Source organism: Lycium ferocissimum, chromosome 5 (assembly GCF_029784015.1).
Source record: "Lycium ferocissimum isolate CSIRO_LF1 chromosome 5, AGI_CSIRO_Lferr_CH_V1, whole genome shotgun sequence".
NCBI lineage: Eukaryota > Viridiplantae > Streptophyta > Magnoliopsida > Solanales > Solanaceae > Lycium > Lycium ferocissimum.
In genome coordinates this window covers 56,013,007-56,038,719 of record NC_081346.1, presented here as the reverse complement: position 1 = coordinate 56,038,719, position 25,713 = coordinate 56,013,007, and the positions used below count along the sequence as shown (strand labels likewise).

At 36.4% G+C, this 25,713-nt stretch overlaps 2 protein-coding genes and 1 pseudogene across 2 annotated transcripts; 2 read left to right on the top strand and 1 right to left on the bottom strand.

The window, feature by feature from the left end:
- Nucleotides 1-5,422: 5,422 nt before the first annotated feature.
- On the top strand, nt 5,423-5,809 carry LOC132057836 (uncharacterized mitochondrial protein AtMg00810-like). The gene has a single exon (XM_059450428.1). The coding sequence runs from the start codon at nt 5,423-5,425 to the stop codon at nt 5,807-5,809; it is 387 nt and encodes a 128-aa protein (XP_059306411.1).
- A 57-nt stretch (nt 5,810-5,866) lies between these two features.
- LOC132057835 (aldose reductase-like) lies at nt 5,867-16,494 on the top strand (annotated as a pseudogene).
- A 6,361-nt stretch (nt 16,495-22,855) lies between these two features.
- LOC132056915 (uncharacterized) lies at nt 22,856-25,070 on the bottom strand. Its single transcript, XM_059449321.1, has one exon. It carries the CDS (start codon nt 24,599-24,601, stop codon nt 23,033-23,035), a length of 1,569 nt encoding a protein of 522 aa, XP_059305304.1. The 5' UTR covers nt 24,602-25,070; the 3' UTR covers nt 22,856-23,032.
- Nucleotides 25,071-25,713: the final 643 nt, after the last annotated feature.

Here is a 25,713-nt window from a genome sequence, read left to right as displayed (position 1 = left end):
TCCCAAGGCATTGAAGTGTGTTTTTTCGGGTTATTCTCGCCTTCAGAAGGGCTATCGATGTTATTCTACTGAACTTGGAAAATATATGGTGTCAACTGATGTGGTATTTTCAGAGACTGCACCATTTTTCTATGCACCTTCCATTTCTACGAATCAAGGGGAGTAAAATGAGTGGTTAGTCTATTAGGTTACTCGTGCTTTGACAAAACAATCAGATGATATTGTTCCTCTATCTCCTAGTTCTTCTATTGAGAACCAATCGACTATTGTACCTTCAACACCTGCTCCATCTACGCTAGCAAGGCCGCCGATTGTTCTGGTTTACTCAAGGAGGAAAGAGGTTAATGATACATGTCACGCACCAGTTCCGTTGTCATCAGACCCTCCTCCACCTGATCCTCCAAAAATCTTGACCTTCCTATTGCTCTTCGCAAAGGTACACGTATTTTCAATTCCACATATCCCATAGCTAATTTTGTTTCCTATGACCACATATCCTCTACGTCTAGATCTTTGATTTCTTTTCTAGACCCTATCTCTGTACCCAAAATAGTGAATGAGGCTCTGAATCATCCTGGATGGTCTGATGCAATGCTTGGTGAAATACATGCCTTAGAGGAAAACCACACGTGGGATGTAAGTGGGTTTTCACAGTTAAAGTCAATCCAAATGGTTCGATAGCAAGACTTAAGGCCGGACTTGTGGCTAAAGGGTATGCTCAGATTTATGGGGTAGATTATTCAGACACCTTTTCTTTGGTTGCCAAACTTACCTTTGTTCGCTTGTTCATTTCTCTAGCTACTTCTGAGAATTGTCCTTTACAACAGTTAGATATCAAGAATGCGTTCCTTCATGGTGATCTTTAAGAGGAAGTATATATGGAGCAACCACCTGGTTTTGTTACTCAGGGAGAGTATGGGAAAGTCTGTCATTTATTTTATGGCTTGAAGCAGAGTCCATGGGCTTGGTTTGGCAAGTTCAGTGAGGTAGTTCAAGATTTTGGGCTGAAAATGAGCAAATGCGATCACTCAGTCTTCTATTGGCCCACTCAGTCTTTTATTGGCAATCAGCGGCAGGCAGTATCCTCCTTGTTGTATATGTTGATGACATTGTTATTACAGGATGTGATTATTGATGTGCCGTGAAATTATGGCACATCTAGTGCTTTTTAACTCTAAGTTTTACTTGTTTTAGAGTAAGCTTGTGTTAGTTTGATGTGTTTTGTTTATTGTGCAGGTATTTCTAAGTTAGAATGCAAGGCAAGTGAAAACGAGAAATTTCTGGTGTTCATGTCACGACCCAACTAGGGGCACGCGACAGTACCGATACTTGTCTCGGTACCCCGTCATACATCTTATTCTTATTACTAAGTGGGCCGTATGAACACTGGCATTTTTTTTTCACAACATCGCCGATAATAGCATACATGTAAACGAGTAGTAGTATTCGACTGTATTGACATATCACACGGCGATAAAGACAACTAGGCTATGAAACATCTGACTGTACATATCTGTCTACGAGCCTCTAAACACGATACATGTAATTACAAGTAACTGACTTTGCTGTGTCCAAATATATACACAAAAGTAGTACCCAAAATAGAAGCTCCGGAACAACTGGAGCGCCTCTCGATACACAGCTGGAGAAGCTCCTAGGAGTCGAGCCCGTCAACCTGTCTGCCTGCGTGGCATGAGACGCGTTTTGAAGAAAAGGGGCCGCATGCGAGCGATTAATGTACCGAGTATGTAAGCCATGAAAAATAATACGATTGAAGCATGTAACATATGACAATAACGACGTGTGGGACCAAAGATCATATAACGTGATAAAAGGATAATCTGTACTGTGGTGCCTTTCAAAGCATGTCATGCTTGCTTATTATATACTTTTGTTTAAAACATTTCGTGTCATATACATGTGAAAATAACAAGTCATGTCGCCGAAATACGTCGGCTCGCCCACATGTGTCCCGCGTCCCGGCATCCCGCGTCCGGGATGGAATTACGCAGCCTGACCGGTGGCAATGCGTCTATAGCGCAACATGTATCCATTCCCCAAAATTCCCCATTTTCATATACATATCATATACATGTCATATACATATCATATAGCGATGCATGAGAACCCAAAGAAAGTCATGTGTCTATCGGGGTGACGTAAGGCGGTAGCCCCGACTACCTTATGGAATAACCACGGTCGTTTCGTCTCACCTTGAAGGAACAATCATTATAAGGCGAGACCATCAATGAATAGCAACACCATAAGAAAGCATAAAATAAGATTATAAAGTTCCTATGAAAGAAGTAATGGAAACCGATATGCACGTTTATCGAGACTCGGGTGACGAATATAAAAACACGGTCATCATGTACCATTGGGGTCATTCACGAAGGTTTCCAAGGCATTTCAATTTCATTTCCAAGGGTTTCGTAGCGTTTGAACATCTCTTTTCCTTAAAGCACAAGTCAGTGGATTCAATTCTATTGAATGAATAGTGAATAAATTTAGGTGTCGTTTCCGGGGTAGGACTTTTCCCGAGGGTCGGATTTCAACTTATACTAACTAGGACATGCCAAATGAAGGAGAGGTAGGCTTCACATACCTTTTACGCGTCGTTCACGTCTCCCAAACTCAAGCTCCAAGTTCGCCAAAATCTACAAATTGGTCATGTTTACCAAACATGATTAGTGCCTTTAGAATTGAATTCTTAAAAGAATACTTGGCTCACAAATTTTGCAGACACTCTCCTATAAATACTCCATTCCACCAAGTTCAACTTGGCGAACTCCAATCAACAACAATCCGGGAATTCAACCCGGCCAAACTAACAACACAATATCAACAACCATACTAACAATCTCCATATTCAATTTAAGTGACATTATGACAACTCAATCAATATACTACTTCCTTCAAAACCTTCCAACTCCAATAAGAACATTATACTTCATATGCCAACAACACCATACTAACAACATTATCTTTCATACATACAAGAACATGATATTCAATTTAAATACTCCAACCACAAGTCTCCGACTTCTACAACTTCATAAGATTATTATGCATTCATTAGCAACATAATATCTACAACACAACAACAACCAAAACATGCTAAACAAAATTGATTCTTCACCCCTACACCTATGCACCTATTCGGCAACCCTCCATATTCATGTTTTTCATGAATTTCCATATTTTCCATACATTACGACAACAACCAACACACCGCATAACACAATACAACACAACACACACACACACGGCTTGCTTCTTTCTGCAAGTCACGGCCACACACACACATACTTCCAACACATGAATTTCATCCATTTCCATGCACACAACATACTCTGCACATCCATAACATATAAGAAAAGAATTAAACCTTACCTTTTTCCCTTACTTCTTCACTTGGCTTGCAATAGAAGACTTGCCAAGACTTGTGTTTTCCTTGCTCCAAATACACCTTACTATGTTAAGAGCCCTTCAAGGAATGGTTTGGCTATGAAGAACAAGTTGGAAACTCTCCCTCCTTTCCTTTCTTTTTTTTTTCGGTTTTTCTCTCTTTTTTTCTCTAAGGCCGAATGGCCATGTTTTTTTTTTTCTCCTCTCTTTCTTGTTTTCTTGACTCTTGAAAACTCTAGAGAAATAAGATGAATTAATCATCTTCCCTCATATATATATACTTAGTCCTTCCAATAATAATGAAGCATATTGCCCCACAGCTTGGCTTGGCTTCATTTGGCCACATATTGAAGGTGGGGCCCACGGCCAAGTGGCTCCTTTTCTGAAAAATTCTAGCATATTTCTCCTTTTCATGAAAAATATTTTCCTTAGTTCCAAATTTGCCCCTAGCCTTTCTCCATATTTCCATGAGTCGTTTTGCAAATTTACCTTTTACCCCAGGCTTTCTTAATATTCCAACTTTACAATTTTTCATACGCAACTTGTGTCACTTCCTTGGCTTACCCGAGGGTACAAAATACGGAATGTAACTTGCTTCGATACTAGTTTTGCACAAAGTACGGACTTCGTATAAACCAGTCCGTCTTCTTGGTCGTCAAAATGTAAGGAGAAGTCCTGCAGCTAAGAAAGGTTGACTATATGCAGGCTTGCAGATTGATGGACCGTCGATTTGCACCGTCGATCCACATTCTGTAGACAAGAGAGAAGTATCAGACTGTCGATTTGCACCGTCAACATGATCGACGGTCGTCAAAGTGCAAAGACGGTTGAGGTTAACGCAGCTTGAAAATTGTCATCAGATCGTCGAAGTGCACCGTTAACATATCTACGACCATCAAAGTGCAAAGATGACCCGTCGACTTGCAAGCCGACCTAGAACTGGATTGGGATTAATTATTCCGAGTTTAACTTGTATAAATACACATTAGGTTTTATTTTTCAGATATCTGGAGTTTAAGACTTGTATTAATTACTTTTGGGTTCTTAGTACTTTTGAAGGTTTTCTAGACAATCACATTCGTTTAACTTTCAGTTTTATTCGTAAGTTCAATAACAATTTCAATTATGCAATGTTCAATGTTTTATTGTTTATTCATTGCCATGAGTAGCTAAACACCTCTACTAAGGTTATGAACCCAAGGATGGGTGTTTTGTGATTAGGGATTGTGATTGATATACGCATAATGGATTGTTAGGGTTTATTTGTTCTTCGTTATAATCTTATAGTTAGTGGTTGCAAACATTAGCTAACGCCATAAACTTTAGTTTCTTTGGGAAAATAACCAGGGTTTGGCAAAAACAAATAACAAGAACTCAAGGCTTTAGCCCTTGTTTAATAAATTCACTTAGGAATAAGAGGAATTTACTTGGCATAATTAACTATTCTTCATGCATACTTTCTTATATTTGGGAAAAGCATAGAAAGAAATAATCTTTTCTTATTGGGAAATAGTCTAGATTCACATAGAGATTAAGTGCATTCATATAACGATCCATTAGAAGTATATCAAGATCAAGACCCATGATCATATACTTGATCTGACGGGGACACAACCTTGATTCTTTTTACCCATATATTTATAACTCAACTACTAGTCACTCTAAATTAGTCCACAAACCAAAACTCTTATAAAACCCTTTTTCTGGAATACATCAGGACCGCAAGATTAGTATAATACTCGTTTAGTAAACTTTTCACACCATATTCCCTGTGGGATTCGACCCCAATCTTGATGGGTTACTATATTTGACATCGACCGCTTTACGCTAATAAAAGGTGTAACTTGAGCGTATCAATTATGCGGGGATCTCTTCCCTTAAGTCTTTTTTGCATATTGGGTTTCATACGAAGGACTTGGGCCAGTTGAAATACTTTTTGGGAGTAGAAGTAAATAGAAGCAAGAAGGGTATTTTTCTGTCCCAGAGAAAGTATATACTTGACTTGCTTGCAGACATGGGAAAGTCGGCAACCAAACCTTGTAATACTCTAATGGCTCCCGGTGTGCATCTTATGAAAAATGATGGATTTCCTTTTGATGATCCAGAGAGGTATAGAAGGTTAGTTGGGACGTTAAACTACCTTACTGTGACTCGTCCAGATATTTCTTTTGCGGTAAGTATTGTTAGCCAGTTCATGTCTGCACCTACAGTCAAACATTGGGAAGCTTTGGAACAGATTCTATGTTACTTGAAAGGAGCTCCTGGACTTGGCATATTGTATTGCAATCACGGCCATTCTCGTGTGGAATGTTTTGCAGATGCTGACTATGCTAGATCCAAAATTGATAGAAGATCTACTACAGGCTATTGTATCTTTGTTGGTAGGAATCTAGTATCATAGAGGACTAAGAAGCAAAGTGTTGTATCTCGATCCAGTGTAGAATCTGAGTACAGAGCTATGTCGCAGTCTACGTGTGAGATTATGTGGATACGTCATCTTTTAATTGAAATTGGCGTGAAATATTCTAATCCGTCAAAACGCTGGTGTGATAATCAAGCTGCTCTCCATATTGCTTCAAATATGGTGTATCATGAAAGAACCAAACATATTGAAGTTGACTGTTATTTTATTCGTGAGAAGATTCAGGAGAATTTGATTTCCACTGGCTACTTGAAGACAGGAGAGCAACTAGTTGATTTGTTCACGAAAGCATTAAATGGTACTCGAGTTACCTTTGTAGCAAGCTGGGCATGAGCAATATATATGCTTCAGCTTGAGGGGGAGTGTTACAGAATGAACGTAGACTATTTCCTAGGAATGTACATTACACATTTATAAATAGCAGATTTGTAGGAATCCCTTAGTAGATTTGTAGGAATCCCTTTTATTTCTTTCCTTAGTTAGAACCTTATGTACCTGTATTTATATCGCTTACCTCTTGGAATAATACAAAAAGTTATTCTCTCAAATCGGTTCACAAGAATCAAAGATTGGGCACCAAAATCCCAAGAAGATAGAAACACCATTCTCAACATCTTCATTAAGACAGGAACCTCGAGTTTCTAAAGAAGAGTTAAAGAGAAAAGCTTGAAGAAGCATTATCATTATTAGACAATAATGTAGAATAGGGACAACTTATGAGATTATTAGAAACTGCCTCCGCACATGCGAGTGACCCACCAGTGGATACATGATGGACCTACAAGAAATAGATCCCAAGATTAGACAATAATGTAGAATAGGGATAACTTATGGGATTATTAGATACTGCCACCTCACATGTGAGTGACCCCAGAAATAGACACATGATGGACGCACAAGAAATAGCTCAAACTTATCTCCATGACTTAAAGAGAGAAGTCAGCTTGTCATTTCGGAAAAGTGAAAGCTAACGTGCCTCTTCAAGAAAGGGATAAAGTAGTCAGTTAAGAAAGACAAGATGGACCCCATAAAGAATAACTCAATCTTACCCTTTCAGTGAAGTTAAAGTTATTTTAATAGTTAATAGAAGAAAAAACCCAGTTACTCAGACAGCTTGACACTTGTAAAATTAATAGCAACTCGTTTGTTTTCTGAGGTTTATTTAAGACTTTCAAATTGTATCAATAAGGGCATCCGAAAATCATCCTTGACTTTCATATTGCCTAAATCTCTCTCTTTCTCTCAAATGACAATAGACCCAGAAGGTGAGAAAGTGGGGGAATTTTGTTGTTGAGTGGTCACAGAATTCCAGCTATTGGTTTGGGCACTTGGAAAGCTAAACATGCACGGGACTCTGTTTTTACCGCTATTGCTGCGGTACTTTCTTTCTCTAAATCATTTATCCAGGTTTTGGTTGATTTATATACATTTTTAATAGCATGTTTGGGTTTTTTTCGTCATAGATTCCCCTCACCAACAACTTTCTCAGTCTCATGACGCTCGTTGCATGAGGTTTGTCTAGTGCGGTTTATATCTCCTATATGGTTTGTGGTGGGGTTTACCAGAGCGCACCAAAGGGTAGCGGCTACGGTTTCCTAGTTTATACAAAAAAAAATTCGCATGAGGCTTGCCTAGTGCGGTTTATATCTCTTGTATGGTTTGTGGTGGGGTTTACCAGAGCGCACCAAAGTGTAGCGGCTGCGGTTTCCTAGTTTATACAAAAAAACAAAATTATTTTTTATGGTATTATAATATATTGTATTATGTATGGTGTTGTTGGAATATGTTGATTGGGTTTGTTTGTAGTCGTTTATTTTTAATAAGAATATTTACTCGTCTCACGTGCAAGTCTGTATTTGTGGGCCAAGTACGTGAAAATTCTTTTTGATAATAAGTGGAAGTGAAATTCCACTTGAAGATTTATGTCTATGTAGTACCATGTTGAGGTGTGTGACGATTGATTTCATCGAAAAGCTTAAGATGCTTAGAATGTAAGAGATAGTAGACTTTTATTGTTAAGAGTTATCTCTTAGCTCTTTAAACTATATCTATTTTAGGACATCTACAACCACTGAATATTTCATTTCACTGGATGCAGTTTGGGGTAATTGGACCCCTTGTTTAGGTGTTTCTGATCCATTGACATCTTTTTTAAGTGATTGATAATGTCTCAGTCCATGCTTTAGGGGTTTACATGTGGAGTCACCCTACAATTTCAATAACTGGATTCATAGCACGTTTTGTGTCACTTTGATATATGTCCACTATCTATTCCATTGATTATAATGGTTCTATTTGGCATTGTCAAGGTGGATTGTCTCAGTTTAACTGGAGCATAATTGTCAAGGTGGATTGTCTCAGTTTAACTGGAGCATAATTGATAATTTCATATGTTGCGGTGTTCTCGACAACCCATTCTTTGAAAATACATTATCTAGGAGCGAGCTGTCAGATAATTGGTTTAAGAGAAAATGAAGGCGTAAAGCTAGTTCCACAGGAACGATTATCTTACTGGATGGGACTTCTTTGCTCTAATCTAGAATTGTCAGTCGCCTTTGTTTCCTTATGTGTGTGTGTGTTTTAATATATTTCGCCGCATTCCTTGTGGTGTGTCATGTGTTAAGCCAACTGCGGCATGATAATGACAAGTATTGTATCATATGTTAAAAGGGATCTTGGTCAATTAAGCATCAAAAGGTAATCTACATATAACTTGTTTAGCAAATTTGATGATTTAAAACTGTTTTTAATGATAATGCTCTGACTATGGCTGCAGGCTGGCTGCAGGCATGTTGACACAGCGGCAGAGTACGGAGTCCAAGAAGAGGTTCTTTTCATTTGTGATTTCTCTTTTAAATTGTTGATCTACATCCAAGTAATATTTTTGAGTACCGGTTGCTTTAGCATGCACGCAGAAGCACATAGGGAAATAGGATTACAAATGCTTCTTTTGATTCATGATTGGCGGATGGTGTGTTGTGCTTAGCGAAACATAAATTTATTTGTAAAAATGTGATGAAATTGCAACAAATAGTACGTATGAATCCATAATGTTAATAATAAATGGGTTCAACCTTAAAAACCTTGAACCAGCAGAGCTTAAATTTTGGATCCGCCTACAGCAAGGTTGCTCACTATAAATTAGAATGCTGCAGATATAAAGTTTCCCCAAAAGAATTGGTAAAGGATGCCACTTCAACGTGCAAGTACGAAATTTTATCTGCTAAAACAATCGTTCAACAAATCTTATTTTAGCTTACCAAGTCACATTTTTTAAGCTCTTATATAGGTTGGTCATGGAATCAAGACAGCTATACATGCAGGAGTAGAGAGATCATCCTTGTTTGTCACATCTAAATTATGGTATCAGAGAAACAATGCTAAATTATTCAAGGAGTTCTTTACAGTCAACGTGCAACTAGACAATTATATGGATATAAGGAGATTTTATTGGTCGTTCTAGGTGTACTGAATTGTCACCAGAGAGAGTTCGACCCGCATTGATGAAGACACTCAATGATCTGCAACTGGATTATTTTGATCTCTACCTGGTACTTCACAACCTTGTCGTTCTGCGGTATTTTAGCTGTAGTCTTGAAATCTAATTACGGAATCTGAACATTTTATGTTGAAGATTCATTGGCCGTTCCGTCCTTTGAGCGAGTAGAACTCCAAAAGCAGGGGAAGTGTCCAACATCAACTATGAAGGCGTTTGGAGAGAAATGGAGAAGTTAGTGACGGACAAACTAGTACGAGATATTGGAGTATGTAATTTCACAGTCAAGAAACTTAATAAGTTGTTAGACATTGCCCAGATAATTCCTTCTGTATGCCAGGTTAGTTGAATATTCTTGTCATTCAATTAATGATATGAATGTCGTCTTTTCATTTACTTATTTACGGGTCATCTTGTGTACTTAGATGGAGATGCACCCTGGATGGAGAAATGAGAAAATGTTGGAAGCTTGCAAGAAGAATAACATCCACGTCACAGTAAGGAACTGAAGCTTTGTGCATGGCATATATTAACAATGCAAACAAGATTGACATTGGACCTAAGTTGAGTCCCTTTTGTTGTTTAAAGTTTGAATAAAAGAAAGAAGGGATAATTACAATTTTTTGGCCGCCCTAACAAATAATGGCCAGAAAATGTATATGATTTGTATATTAAATATTAAATATAAATATATATATATACATCTTGTATACATAAATATATACATGCAATATACATAAATGTACATCTGTATTATATACATAATCAATGTATATGATCTGTATATTTTGGCTAGAGCGCGAAAAATGAATGATGTACCTTACCTTTATATTTTAAAGTACTTGTGAAGTTGAGAAGATATTAAAACCAATTCCTACTTAAAAGAGGAAAGAAATAAAAGGAAACTTTTTTTTTTGTTGGTTTTCGTGTGTGACTGGGATTTAGATCCTTTCTAGAAAATGATTAGACCTAGTAGTACATATACATGCTAGCTAAGATTTATTAAGTAGGACAGAACATAGAACCTCAGAGTTTTCAATCTTGTAACTTACTTTCTCCCTTGATATTAATAAAAGTGTCGGTCGTTCTCCGTGGACTAGGATCACAACGATCCGAACAACGTTAATTACTGTGTTTTTATCGTTTCCGCACTAATAATTGGTATCAGAAGCCGACAGGTCGTGAGATCCAGGAGACGAGAAGACTATGGCATCTATAAAGTTTGAGGTAGCGAATTTTGACGGGCGAAGTAATAACTTCAACATCTGGAAGATCAAGAACATGGCGTTATTACGGAGAGAAGGATCAGTATATGCTTTGGACGACTCGTATCTCGAAAATATGAAAGAGGCCGAGAAGCAGAAGATTGAGATGGATGCGTTTAGCGCAATTCAATTATCCTTATCAGACAGCGTGTTATGTGAAGTCAGTACCGAGAAAATAGCTGCGAGTTTGTGGAAGAAACTTGAAGATCTCTATACCGGAAGAAATCGGTAACAACTAGAACGTTGTTAAGGCAGCGTTTACACACCTTCAAGATGAAGACAGGTACAACTTTACAGGATCATCTTGATGCTTTTAATAAATTAGCTATGGATCTTACTCATCCTGATATTAAAGTGGGAGATGAAGAACTAGCGTGCACTCTACTGTTTTTATTATCACCGGTGTACAAAGACGTAGTTAATTCAATGATGTACAGTAAGGAGGTGGTCATGTTACAGATGGTAAGACATGCATTGAATTCAGATGAATTATGGAACCATATCAATAATGGTGAGAAAGAGGACTATGGTGAGGGTTTGACAATTAGAGGTCGCTCGAGCCAAAGAGGGAGAGGCAAATCAGTAGCTAGGTCAAAGTCTGGGAAAAGGGTGAGTAGGAAGGATGCTAAATGTTGGGGTTGTCATCAAAAGGGTCACTTTGAGAGGGATTGCCCGAATAAGAAGATTGATAAAACAACAGCCAGTGCATCTATGGTTCAGGTAGCTCAGGCATCTGGAGAAGATTATGTGCTAGCTTCAGAGATGATATTCGGACATACAAGTGGATTTTAGATTCGGCTTGTACCTTTCACATGCTTTAGAAAAGATTGGTTTACTAGCCACGAGCGGATGAGTGGGGCCCCCGCTTATGGGTAACGATGCGATTATGTGAAATAGCAGGCATTGGTTCAGCCTGTATACGATGTCATAACGGCATCATAAGAACATTGTCTAATGTTGACATGTTCCTGATATGAAAAAGAATTTGATCTCTCTCGGTCCTCTTGATAAGCTCGGATACAAACATGCAGGTGAAAGTGGAATCTGCAAGGTGACCGAGGGTTCTCTGGTCATGTTAAAGGCCAAACTGGAGGGTGGTCTTTATGTACTTATGGGCAGCACCATTCTAGGTACTGCGAATGCTGCAACCTCATAGTTATCAGATGATGATAAGGCTAAGATATGGTCACATGAGCGAGAGGGGGTTGGCAATTTTAAACAACCGAAACCTTTTGAAAGGTGAGAAGATTAGTACACTTGATTTTTGTGAGCATTGTGTCCTTGGAAAGCATAAACGGGTCGGCTTTAACGCATGCACAAAATCGAAGGGTACTTGACTACGTTCATTCAGATTTATGGGGTCCATCTCGGGTTTCATCGAGGTGAAAAGGGTATCTTCTTACTTTCATTGATGATTTTTCACGCAAGGTTTGGGTATACTTCTTAAAGGCTAAAAGTGATGTCTTTGAGAATTTCAAAAACTGGAAGACATTAATTGAAAATCAGTGTGGCAGAAAGATTAAGTGTCTTCGAACAAATAATGGCTTAGAGTTTTGCAATGAAGAGTTTAACAATTTCTGCAAGATTCATGGTGTATTGAGACATAGAAATGTTAGGCATACACCACAACAGAATGGAGTAGCTGAAAGGATGAACCGCACTCTTCTTGAGAAAGCACGATATATGTTCTCTAATGCCAAGGTGCCTAAGGAGCTCTGGGTGGAAGCAGTAAATACTGCTTGTTATGTTGTTAATCGTTCTCCAGCGTCGGCGATTGACTTTAAAACTCCAAATGAGGCATGGTCAGGTAAACCGTCTGATTACTCATACTTAAGAATCTTTGGATGTCCCACATATTATCATGTAAGTAATGGAAAACTAGAACCTAGAGCTCGAAAAGGTTTATTTATGGGATATGTTGAAGGGGTAAAAGGATATAGAATATGGAGTTTATATCCTCTTAAGTTTGTAATTAGTAGCGATATTACTTTTGATGAGGCCTCTATGCTTGATCCTGGAAAGACTTCTATTGAGTTTGCAGGACAGAAAGTTCTTACAAAGGTGGAGGAAAATGTGAAACTCACCGAGCAGGAGGATCAAGTGACTCAGGTGGAGTCAGATAATGAAAAAGCTCACACAGTAGTACTTGAAGGTGAACCATACAGTATAGCTACTGGAAGAGACAAAACGAACTCCGAAGCCTAATCCAAAATATTATCCTCAGCCTTCGCAAGCTAATCTTGTGGTTTGTGCATTAGCTACTGCCGAGGAAGAAATAAAGGATTTGGAACCCCCAAGCTATACAGAAGCTACTATGTGTGGTAAAGCTGATCAATGGTGTTTAGCCATGACCGATGAGATGGAGTCTCTGCACAAGAACCAGACATGGGATTTTGTGAGTTTACCAAAGGGGAAGAGAACTGGTGGTTGCAAATGGGTCTTCAGAAAGAAAAAAAATGGCATTCCGAGTGTAGAAGATGCTAGATACAGCGAGATTGGTTACTAAGGGCTTTTGTCAGAAGGAGGGAATCGACTAGAATGAGATTTTCTCACCAGTCGTGAAGCATAGCTCAATTCGTTTGTTACTAGCTTTGGTTGCCCATTATGACTTAAAGCTTCATCGTAATTGATGTCAAGACCGCATTACATGGTGAACTTGAAGAGGTGATCTTATGAATCAACTTGAGGTTTTCTTATTGAAGGAAAAGAAGACCAGGTTTGTCAATTGAAGAAATCTTTGTATGGCTTGAAACAGTCACCACGACAGTTGTACAAGAGATTTGATGCGTTCATGATTACTAAAGGTTTCTCGAGAAGCCCATTTGATAGCTGCTTGTATAACATGACAGTATTTGGTAATTTAAATATTTATCTATTGTTATATGTTGATGATATGCTTATTGCTGCTAATAGTATGACAGAGATAAATGATTAGAAGAAACTGCTAAGTAAGGATTTTGACATGAAAGATTTAGGTGAAGCTAAGAAAATCCTTGGAATGAAAATTCACATGAAGAATGGTGAGGTACATCTTTCACAGAAGAAGTATATTGAGAAGGTACTTCAGAGGTTTGACATGGATAAATGTAAACCCGTTACTTTACCGTTAGCACAACATTTCAGACTTTCTTCTTTGATGGCACCGCAATCAAAGGAAGAGGTGGAGTACATGTCAAAAGTTCCTTATTCTAGTGTAGTTGGTAGCATTATGTATGCTATTTGCACTAAGCCTGATATTGCTCAAGCAGTGAGTGTGGTAAGTCGATTCATGTCTAATCCAGGTAAGACGCATTGGGAAGCAATTAAGTGGATATTGAGATATCTTAAAGGTTCTTCGAGTGTTGGTCTAACTTTTTGTAGGATGAGAAATGAAGGCTTCTCGGTCCTTAGTTATGTGGATTCTGATTTTGCGGGTGATCTTGATAGAAAGAGATCAACAACAAGCTATATCTTTACTCTTGCAGGTAGTGCCATAAGTTGGAAGGCAACTCTTCAATCTATAGTTGCTTTGTCCACAACAGAAGCTGAATATATAATGCAACGAAAGCGATGAAAAGTTAAGGCTATGGTTGAAAAGGTTTGGTGTCGAAATTGAGTAGAGTTCAAAATGAACCAACTCTAAAATGTGATAGCTTTGAAAAGTTATTCACTTGATAAAAAATCAGAGATTTCATGATCGCACCAAACACATTGATGTTAGATTCCATTTTATTCGTGATGTTGTTGAACAAGACACATTTAAGGTCTTGAAGGTTGACACAAAGGACAACGCAGCGGATATGTTAGCCAAGGTGGTTCCTCTTGTCAAGTTCATTCATTGTATGAATTTGGCAGGAGTTCGCATCAACTGATGCTTCAGGATGGAGAATGGCAGGGCAAGGTAGAGCTACCGGTATGTACAAGGTTTCAGTTAGTGTCTCTTGTTTCCTACACGGAGCTAGCTCACGTAGGCTTAGAGACATTGGACTGAATGACGTTCATATGGAAGCTCGAAATTCATCTCAAGGTGGAGATTGTGAAGTTGAGAAGATATTCACGCCAATTCCTACTCAAAAGAGGAAAGAATAAAAGGAAACTTTTTTTCTTTGTTGGTTGTCGAGTGTGATTGGAGTTAGATTCTTTCTAGGAAAGGATTAGACCTAGTAGTATAAATACATATTAGCTAGGATTTATTAAGTAGAATAGAACATAGAACCTCAGAGTATTCAATCTTGTAACTTACTTTCTCTCTTGATATTAATAAAAGTGCCGGCCGTTCTCCATGGACTAGGATCACATCGATCCGAATTACGTTAATTACTGTGTTTTTATCGTTTCCGCGCTAACAGTACTAGCTACCGCGCAGACTCAAGACTTGCATATCTAATTTTGATGTCCTAAACCCCTAATAACTGTTATCTACAATTTCATTTGGCCTATAACGGGCCAATTGTATATAAAGGTGGTGCATTGAACCATTCTACATGTACCTTTTGTCATCTGTTATGTTCCATGGCATATTCAGCCAAATCCAAAATTTGTACTCGACGAGTTCAGCTTTCAAGTTCGCACTTCTGAAATTATAGGTTCATAATATGTTAGTTTTTCATATATATGTATATTTATGTTCTGTATGATTTTGTAGTATTAACTATCAAAGTTTTCAGCCATATTCACCTTTGGGTTCGCGAGAAGTTGATCTTATCCATCATCCGGTAGTGGAGAGGGTGGCAGGAAAGCTTAATAAAACCCCGGGGCAGGTGCTTGTGAGGTGGGCTATACAAAGAGGAACCAGTACAATTCCCAAATCGGATCACACTGATAGAATCAAAGAGAACATTAAAGTGTTCTCATGGGAAATTCCAGAGCTAGACTTCAAAGCTATCTCTGATATCCCAGATCAGGTAATTTTCTCTTGGCATTTAGACTCGAAGCGTCATATACTACAATACTGTTGCCTGTTGGTTTCACTTGTATCAAGTTCTGAATTGGTAATGTTGGATGTATGTCAATATACACAGTTCGTTTCCGTATAGTTATTGAATTTTCCCTACTATAACAGTAAAGCTACCAAAATTTTACACACTGTAAGAGAACTTATTCTTCAAGGTGAATTCTCTATTGTAGTGGGTGAAACTTTTTACTTTTCTAGTATACTGTTAGAATGGTTAAAGAGCCCGTTTGGATTGGCTTATAAGTTCTTAAAACAAATTATAAGGGTTTTTTAAACTTTTGGACATCTATTCCGGCGAGAAAGGCCTCTAAAAATCATTTTGTTGCAAAATAAAATTAAAATAATTGATCCATTTAGGCAGTACTTATTTAATAACTGCATAATAAAGCTTGGGAGTACTTGATTAGTCAAAAAAATAAGTGCCCGTTGGGCTACCCTAACTTATTTTTTTTTTATAAATTATTTCAGCATACCTAAATTGTTTTTTTTGCAATTTATCCAAACAGGCTCAAAATCGTGACATTGTGACTAAAAATAGTGCGTTGACCTTTTTATGGCGGGTACATTTGATTGTAATGTTAAAAAATAAAAATAAAAAGTTATAAAAAAAAAATTATTTTGTGAATGTAATGTTGTAGTGTGTAGTGCGTAGTGTGTAAAGTTCCATGACAGAAATGTGGCAAAAAATAGTTCGTTTTGAATTTAATGCTATAGTGGATAAAGCTTGGTGACCATACACAACGCTGGATTTTATCAAGTTTATATTCTTTGTTTGTGCAGATGCGAGTACTAGATGGCGAAGAGTTGTTCGTGAACAAGACCAATGGGCCTTACAAAAGCGTAGCAGATATTTGGGACCACGAAGTCTGTAAGTTTTAGTTCAGTTGTGCAGATGCGTTCTTGTAATATATATTCCCCTTTGATAACATGTGAGTGAGTGCTGTTTAGTTGAATACTAACAGTGGCGATATCCACATAATAAAGTCCTTATCTAGGGAAGGATGTATTGAGTCTTTCTGTTTTTTCGGAAGTTCCGGAATTTAATTTCATGCTTATAGTATGCAAAAATTGGCTTTGAAATGTTGGCTTTTCTCAGTTTTCTTGGTGCAGCCATTTAGTGCTTGTTAGGCTTTGGATATAATGTAACTGAAGTATAGGCTTCACGGCACTGTATCAGATTGTTGCCTTATGGCAAATTTGTTCGATTTAACAAGCTTAATTATTCTATAAAAATGAAATTAGGGCACCCACGGTACATGGATCAGGATTAGATGGCGATACACTTACTTCTGACTTCTCAATAACTAATGATTATTAACCACATGGATCAGGCATTTTATATTTCAAACTTCTTAGTAATTAATGATCACTAGCCACATGGATGAGGATGAAATACAATATACTTCTAATTTCTTAGTAGCTAATGATCACTAAGCACATGGATCAGGATCAAAAGATGATATACTTCTAACTTTTCCATGATCATGCGATGCAGGAAAAATTTTGTTTGGATTTTTCTGGTAACCTGGTTCTTGATTATTCAGACTTTATCACATGTACCGGTCCGCATAATTAAGTCAGAATTATATGTACTGGTCAGTATAATTTTGTCTAAGTAAGATCTTGTTCATTCAAGTGATACCTGATGTTGCAGGTATTAGACAAACAATTGAATCTGGTACTGGTACAGGCATTCCTAGTGGTAAAGCTAATTTGACTGCAGATTGAAAAAAGATAAGACTTATAAAGATGTCTTACATTTTGTAATTTGAGTTTTGCATGTTCGAGATTTGGATTTGGAACCTTTAACATGAAATTCATATATTTCACGATACATCTTTTTTTTGGGAATATTGGACCACTCAGGTATTCACTCGGAGTGACCTTTTTATTAATAATAAAAGAACTCAAAAAAAAAAAAGTATGAGTAAGGGGGGCTAGACCTTAATTACCTTACAAACCTTAATGAGGTCAAGCACTTCTATTGTTGCAATCACATAGGAGATAAGAATTTGAAAGAACCTGATACTCTATGATCACACGATACATCTTTGTATAGTATACCCAGGGGTAAATAGAATATTTCGGACCGTGAACCTTATCAAGTACCAGTTGTCTCAAGTCATCAACATTAAACACACAAATCCGATCCTGAAACCACAAACGATATGCTTTTGTTGGGCTTTTATCCCATGCGATGTCGAATGCAACTAGGAGCAAGAGCGTATGTAGCATTACTGGTGAGGGTCCATTTGAATCAAATTGAAAAAAGAATTATTTTCAAATTATTCAATCAATTATTATCTAATTGAATAATTTCACGATTTTCCTTTCATATTTGATATTGATTAGCTCACAATACGCAATGGAACTCTCCTCGCTTTTCTGATTGATATATAAAATAATTGAATTAGAAAATTCTCTATTTACTATTTACTGAATAATAATTTTTTTGTTGACAAAAGAATAAAGATCATTTCTATTTCAAGGTGGGAGACGCGGAGCGCAAATTTATGTATAAATATTTATTAAAATTGCTGAACCCATAACTTTTAAAATACAATAATTTTAACTAAAAATCCTGAAAAGTGCCCATAAAGCTTAAATCCCGGATCCGCCTCTGACCGAGACCGTCTGGAAATTAGATATTGTACCTTGGGAGCAGGGGTGGATCCACCCTTTAGGGTGGGGGTGGCATGGCACCCCTAGATTAATAAAAAATTTATATACTTATGTTGTAATTTGCTTAAATTAGATTAAATATTTGATCCTGTCACCCCCATTCGTAAATTAGACAAAGGTGCCACGGCTGGTAGACACAAGTTTGAATCTATCTCGAACATTTTCCGACTCCCATTTTTCTTTGTGCTTTTTACTTCCTTTGTACTAGTAATTCTCTTTTTGGCTCTCCCAATTTTCTATTTATCTTTTTATTATTTATATTGTCTTTCCTCTTTTCTATTATTTTATATGTGATCTCTAGCGAGAACACACAATTAGAAACTTCAAAATCCCTTAAATTAAGCATTTCTCTTAATTTCAAATCTGTGAGTATTTAAATCAAAAAATCTGGATCTAAATGGGAATTTTGGATTGAGATCAAAATTCAACTTTTTTGTTTATAATTTCTTTTGTTTATTACTCCCTCCGCCCATGTTTACTTGTCTATATTTGACTTGAGACACTTTTAATAAGCAATAAATAAAATGAGAAATGAATTGGAGTACTTAATAATAAGGGTAAAATAGGTATAAAATGATAAATTATGTCTTGGTTTTTCAAACTATATAACTTACAAGTAAAAGTGGACATATATTTTAAAAGTGGACATATATTTTTAGTATAATAGACAAATAAAAATGGACGAAGGGCATGTATTATAAAAATTTATGCTATTCTATAATTGTTAAATTCAATTTAAATCAGTTTACTACTTTTGTGATGGAAATTTCATAAGCACTGCTTAGAAAAAACATGACATTTATGATTTATTTTTGAGAACTTGTAGTTTATCTAATTCTACATTTACTTATGGGGTGTGTTTACCTATATATTGAAGATTTTTTCTATTATTTTTCTTATTTTGGTTGGTGTAATTCCCTTATTGAAGATGTTATTTTATTTGCAAATTTATTTCTTAATATACATAAGAGATGCAAGTCCCTTGGTGAAAATGTTGATTTTACTTCTGTTGTTAATGTGTGCTAATGAGTATGATTCCTTGTTTAAGATGCTAATTATGTTCGTTTCTTAATTTTTGAGATGTAATTTTCATATTTGCAAATAAAAAAAAGCCTATTAAGTTGACCCGAATAAACTAAAAAGAGATCCAAATACACGTTCCTAACAAGATGCATATTGAAGAAAATTGTGGCACCCGTCACCTCTAAATCCTAGATCCGCCTCTGCTCGGGAGTTGAAAGTCATCATTCCATGGAATCAAGGTTCCACTTATATCATTTCCAAGGAGATTCCAGTTATGAAGGGGTTTGACTGATTCCCTATAAGCAAATCAGAACAGATTTACAAAAATTATTTCTTTGTTTATCATCAAACTTGCAGGCCATGCAAAATCAGTCAGACAAAGAGCTCTCATCATTATGCATTATGGCAGTCAATTGGCCTTAATCAAATGAGCAGGCTGGACTACAACTGAGTAGGTTAAAATGGATGGGTTTATTTAGGCTAAATAATACTCCCTCCATTCCATAATAAATGTCACCTTAGCCAAAAACACGCATATTAAGAACCAATAATGCAATGTGAATTTTACTAAATTGCCCCTATATAATAAAAACAATTTACTTTTACCTCTTGATTAGAGCATGCACAAGAAGTAAACCTTTTGACATTGGGAATCTAACAATACCAAGTTATTATGTGATTTTTTCAATCATCAATTATATGTTACTTTATTTTGATGTATTTTGAATTGGAAAATCTAGTCAATTTATCTTTCTTTGTCGCGACACTTATTATCGGACAAAAACTTTGTAAGGTCATTTTCTTATTAAATGGTGTGGAGTGAGTACATCACATTTTACCAAGCGGTACAAAATTAGGATCCTAATTACCTTATGTAATGCTAGAATCATATTTTAAAAAAACTAGCAATAGTTTTATAAAAAACATATATAACCTCCAACAAATCTCACAAAATTAGGGACAGTCAATTTGCTTCACTCCAAAAGATTCAAATTGGTAATGAAATTAAATGGTCGCTTCCAAACTGTATGCAGCGGCGTTGTATGTATTTCGTATATCGTTTGCATGTATTTGTATGTCGTGTGTATATCACAGTATATCCAGTGAGACATAAGATATACAATACAAACATACACTAATCATAGACTACATATCATTCCACACACACCACTCATGCAGGATGCAGCTACAGCTTCTTTCTCCTCCCCTTATTCGTCTTCATTGGCTTCCTCTTCCCTCTTCAGCTCCCCTTATTTCTCCTCTTCTTTTTATGACTGTCGAGTCTGAAGTTAGGTTCTGCCATAATTAAAATTCAAACCTCCAAGGTTTAAATTTGAGTTGTATCCAAATTTCAAAGGTCTGAAGTTAGGCCTTGCATTTAAAACTCTAAAAAATTTGTGATTTCAACTTCAGACCCAACAATTCTGCAGTTGACTTTGAGTTGGCTAACTTTACAAAATTCGTATATTTTCGAAAATAGTGTCCTGAAAACAGAAATTTGTGCACTTCCCATCCCCAGCCTCACCCCTCCAAGTCCGATTGATTTGGACGGATCATATTCTCATGGGATAAATACAACTCCCCATAGTCACCATGCAGCCCTCAATTGGTATCCTTTAATTGTTTTACTTTCTCCCCGTGCTTTATCCCTGTTTCCCTTCATCTCTATATATAGATGTAGTTGATGTAGGTTGCTAAATTCATAGTAATGAAAATTGGGTTTGACTTTATACAAGTTAAGGAACTTTAACCCTTGTGGCAAATGATATATTTACATGACGGTGGGGGGTTTGTTGCATCTGCTTCAGTCCATTGAACTACGTATATCGTTAAAATTCTTTTAAGAATAATATATACTTCCCGTTAATTAACTTAAAACTCTGGATCCATTTTTGTGTTTAACCTTGCTTCCTCGCTTTGATTATCAAGGTTATTCTTAGAAAGCTTATTTTTCTAGTATGACAATCAAAATACAGATTTAACAACAATATTAATTGAATTATCCAAAACGAAAGAATTATCTTATTCCAACTATTGAAATGGTTCATTATGGAAACCATTCTTTGCAACTTCTATTTAGCCATGAAGAAGAAATATCATTTACGCCATCGAATGGATTTATGCCACTCATCAATATTTTGGAATTGCCATCGCAAAATAAATGACTCATCATGCCATTTTTTATTAATGCCGATTTATAATACCAGATATGACATGTGGCCTCGAATTAGAGGACATGCTCAATTAAACATTGAGAAAATTTTAAATATCAAATTAATAAAAAATTCACCTTACCCACTCACAACCATTGAAGAGTTATGATATTGTATTAATGAAATATTGCATTTTTTTTATTAATTCAAGTTCATGATACAAAAAATAAACCAACATAGTTGGCATAAATAGCCATTTCTATAGTTCGATGGCATAAAGGCAGCAACTTTTTCAAAAGGAGCCAAACTATCGTGAGAAAATGGCCCATTTCCGAAGGGCAAACTTGTACAACACAAAAATGACCAAAATAATAGTGAATCCAAAAAAGTGAGGAAGGAGAATCAAATTTCTAACTTTTATCGATGTCACCGATTCACTAATAAATCACGAATTTTTTAAAACATTACTTTTTTTTAGTGCATATTCGATGATTCATGCTACGTCGGATGAGCAAGATATGAGGAAGATGAGGGCCTTGCCTCCTTATCCGCTCTTTGCCTATAGCATGATGCTGATTGACAATTTATTTCTAATTAAATTTCTAAATGAATTTTATTCGGATCTCGCTTACATTAACTATACAATTAGCTGACCGGTCCTTTTCCCTTTTCCTTTGTCTATTGTAAATTAACTAATCTGGAAGCAGAAGACCATCAGTTTACGTAATTGAGGTAAGCAAGCAAAGTTTCTTTTCTTCAAACAAGTGTCCAAGCCTCGGACTACGTGCCCTGTTTCTCAAAGTTTATTTCTACAGCTCAGATTAATTAGTATCGCATACTTCAAGTTATAATAGTAATAATTGAGGTCCTAGATACTTCCTTCATATACGAGTATCCTAGAATCGAAAAAGACAACGCAGAAGAGCATCGAGTAGAGAAGAGAAAGTCTTACACACAAATACTAACTCCACATCCATAAGAATTTATCGCAATCCCAACTACTTTGAACTAAATAGAGGAATGCAATATCATCATGAGCTTCACTTCAAGTATAACTGATTAGTGCTTTTTTTCTTTGGTTACCAAGATCATCTCAACTCTTTAATATTTTTACAAAACAAAGAGATCACTGGAAGAAATTTTGTTATGTTCCTTTGAAATATCTAAATTTAAGCATACCATTTTCTCGAGAAAGCTACATATACAACTTGATTAGATATATGGTTCCTTCTGTTCTTAAAAAGTAATTGTGTTGTAGTACTATGTTGGAATATGATCAATCTAACATGAACATCCATTAGAATTTAACTCCACATCCGTTAGAATTTATCCCAATCCCAACTTGTTTGAATTGAAAGAGGAAAGAAATATCATCAATGAACACTTCAAGTATAACTGATTAGTGTTTTATTTTAGTTACCATGATTCTAAACCATAGTTTTTAGCTCAAAATGACCTTGGAGAAGCAAATGATTAACCAAATTGAACGTGAGTCTTTAATATGAGACAAACAGTAAATACAGATGAAAAAATTGGAAGTAAAAGAGAGAATTTTTCCCCTGTTGAGTGAGAGAACTACAAAGAGAAGAATTAAGTAAAACACTAAAGCTAGTGAAAAAACTACACTGGATTATTGATTTGATGATCACATCACCACCATTGATGAACAAGAACTCCACTTTCTCTTAGAGAAGTAAAGAGATCCAAACACTGTCCATATGTATTCTGATACTTGGATGATCTCTCACCAGGGCAACATTTCTGCCACCTATTATAATGGCATTCAAGAAACACTTCATCAATCAAACAAATTGCCCCAGTTTCAATCAATCTTGGAATCAGCTCAAATTCAGTTCCTTCAACATCCATCTTCATTACCACATAATCCTTCTCCGATACCGCACTTTTCAACCATTCTGCAAAGTCAAAACCTTGTATCAAATCCACCTCACTCGCAGCCTCACCAGACGATTCAACAGGTTGAATTCTTCCCATTCCTCTCCCTTTCGGAACATCTTTATGACCAGGATCTTGATTAATCTCAAACGACAATGTCTCGTTCCTCACCCAAGCTGCATACGGCAACAAAGTAACCCCTTTCTTCTCCTTATACTGCCCGTGGAACGTCTTGTCAGCCTCAACCGCGTATATCTCAAACGTCTTGTTTTGCTTCGGATACTGTTTCTTAAACCAACTCACAATGCTCGAACCATAACTCCTCGATCCAACATCAACATACACATACCTCTGCTTAAAACTGATATCCGCCATCGATGGCAAATACTGTATACTCTGTGCGTTCTTCTTTAGTGTAATCCATGGTTTTTTCGGTTCCTCTTTAATCAAAGGCTCAGCATTTCTTATCAGCTTCATTTTATAATCCGGAACATTACATTTGTTCTTCGAATCACCCCTCACTTCATCAACATTATATACGTCTCCAGCGACCTTTTTCATAACAATCTCACGTATGCTACTCACACTTGAATCACTCATACTTGAATCATCGATATTCCTAGTCTTAACCAATGTACAACAATTAAACAAATGAAGGAATGAATTGAAACTATACGTATCTTTAGAACCTGTATGAACCACCAAAAACCCTTCGGGTTTCAATGTCCTACATATCTCCGAAGCAAAATCCCCCGGTTTCAATGACTTATCGATCATTCCATTACCCGAAAACACGAAATCAAAAGTCTCATCATCAAACGGATATTTACCACCTTTACTTGTAATAACCAAAGGCTTTAAACCTTTCTTATAAATCCCAACAGAATCTTCAATCCCAATTTCCCTTAAAGCAAAAACATCAGCACCCTTTTGTGTTTCAACACAAAGGGTCTTCGAATTCGGGTTTAAAAACCCTTCAGAAACAAGATCTTGAAACACTGATGAATAAAATTGGGCCAATTTTTGGAAATCTTTGTGGGCCCATAATTCCGGTATGGGCCCACTTTTTTTGGGCTTCGCCGGAGCGTTATTTCCGGCATCCTCCGTCATGCTGGCTGATATAGACTCAGCCAGCTGGCCGACGCCGGAAATAACGTTTAAATTTTCCGGCAAAGCGAAGAAACAAAAATCGCCGAGGTCACATGTTTCACCTTTGAGAGTAACAACATAAGCAAACCGACAACAAACAATCACAACACAAAAAATACACAAACGTACCAAAACATTCCTAACAAATCCCGGTTTTCCCGTACTATGATCCATTAAAATCACACCTTTTACTTTCTCAAATATCAATATCAACAATGTATTTTATTTTATTTTGGTTAGGATAAAGAAAAAGGAGGCACCCAAAATGAGAAATAAAGAATTAATGAGGGGAAAGCTAAAATTGGAAAACAAAAAAGAAAGGATTATATTACCGGGAACAAAAACGAGCAGAGGTATGATTACCACCGATGAGAACACGATGAGACATGGTGTTTGAAAAGGGTAAAAGGGTAAATTGAGCAAAATCAAGAAAAGGACCCAACATTTTTTTTTTTTGACAGGCGAAATTTCAATTCACTCTTTTGTATATATCTTCATGCAATCCCAAACCAAAATTGAGTTTTTCTTTTACCTGGGATTATAGAAATTTGAAAGGAAATATGAAACCCAGTTGTTGAAAAATTTGGTTATTTGGAATTTGCAGAGAGAGCAAAGGGAAGAAAACTATAATTAAAAGAGAGAGAAAAGAATGAAGAAAAAGAGAGATAAAAAGAATGAAGAAAAAGAGAGATAAGAAAAAGCGTGTAAAGACGATGGGTCGGGTGGGACCCGCAGATTAGCGTGGCAGACTGGTTTTGGGTAAATTAAACGGCGAAATGCAATTGGTTTCTTTTTTCTTTTTCTTTTTTTTCTTTTTAATTTCAAGGGGTTTTGGTTTGACTAGAAGAAATTGCACGGTTTGCCTTTCCTCAAAATTGAATTTTATGCCTAGTAAGTTTTTTAACAGCAAGTTACCAAAAAAAAAAAAAAAGCTTTTTATGAGCCTGTTTGGATTGACAATTTTTAAGTCAAAATAGTGTTTAAGTAGTCTTGTAGTATTTGGGTAAAATAAAAAAATTACTCTTAAGACTTGTTATTAAGATGAATAGTAAAAATAAGTCAAAAGTTAGGATTTACTTTTAGCTTATAAGCCATAAGTCCATCCAAACAGGCTGTAAGTGTGTGAGACATAACTTGTGAAATATTATGATTCAAAAATATAAATTTATGTCTCATGAAAAAGTCATTTGTCTTGAGAGGCAAATATTAAATACCAGCACAAGAAAGGGACAAAAGTGCAAATGATCCAGAAGAAATTGCACAGTTTTCCCTTCAAATTGGCTGGT

Coding starts and splice junctions, on each gene's coding strand:
- LOC132057836 (XM_059450428.1), top strand. CDS start 5,423: ATGGGAAAGTCGGCAACCAAACCTTGTAATACTCTAATGGCTCCCGGT.
- LOC132056915 (XM_059449321.1), bottom strand. CDS start 24,601: ATGGATCATAGTACGGGAAAACCGGGATTTGTTAGGAATGTTTTGGTA.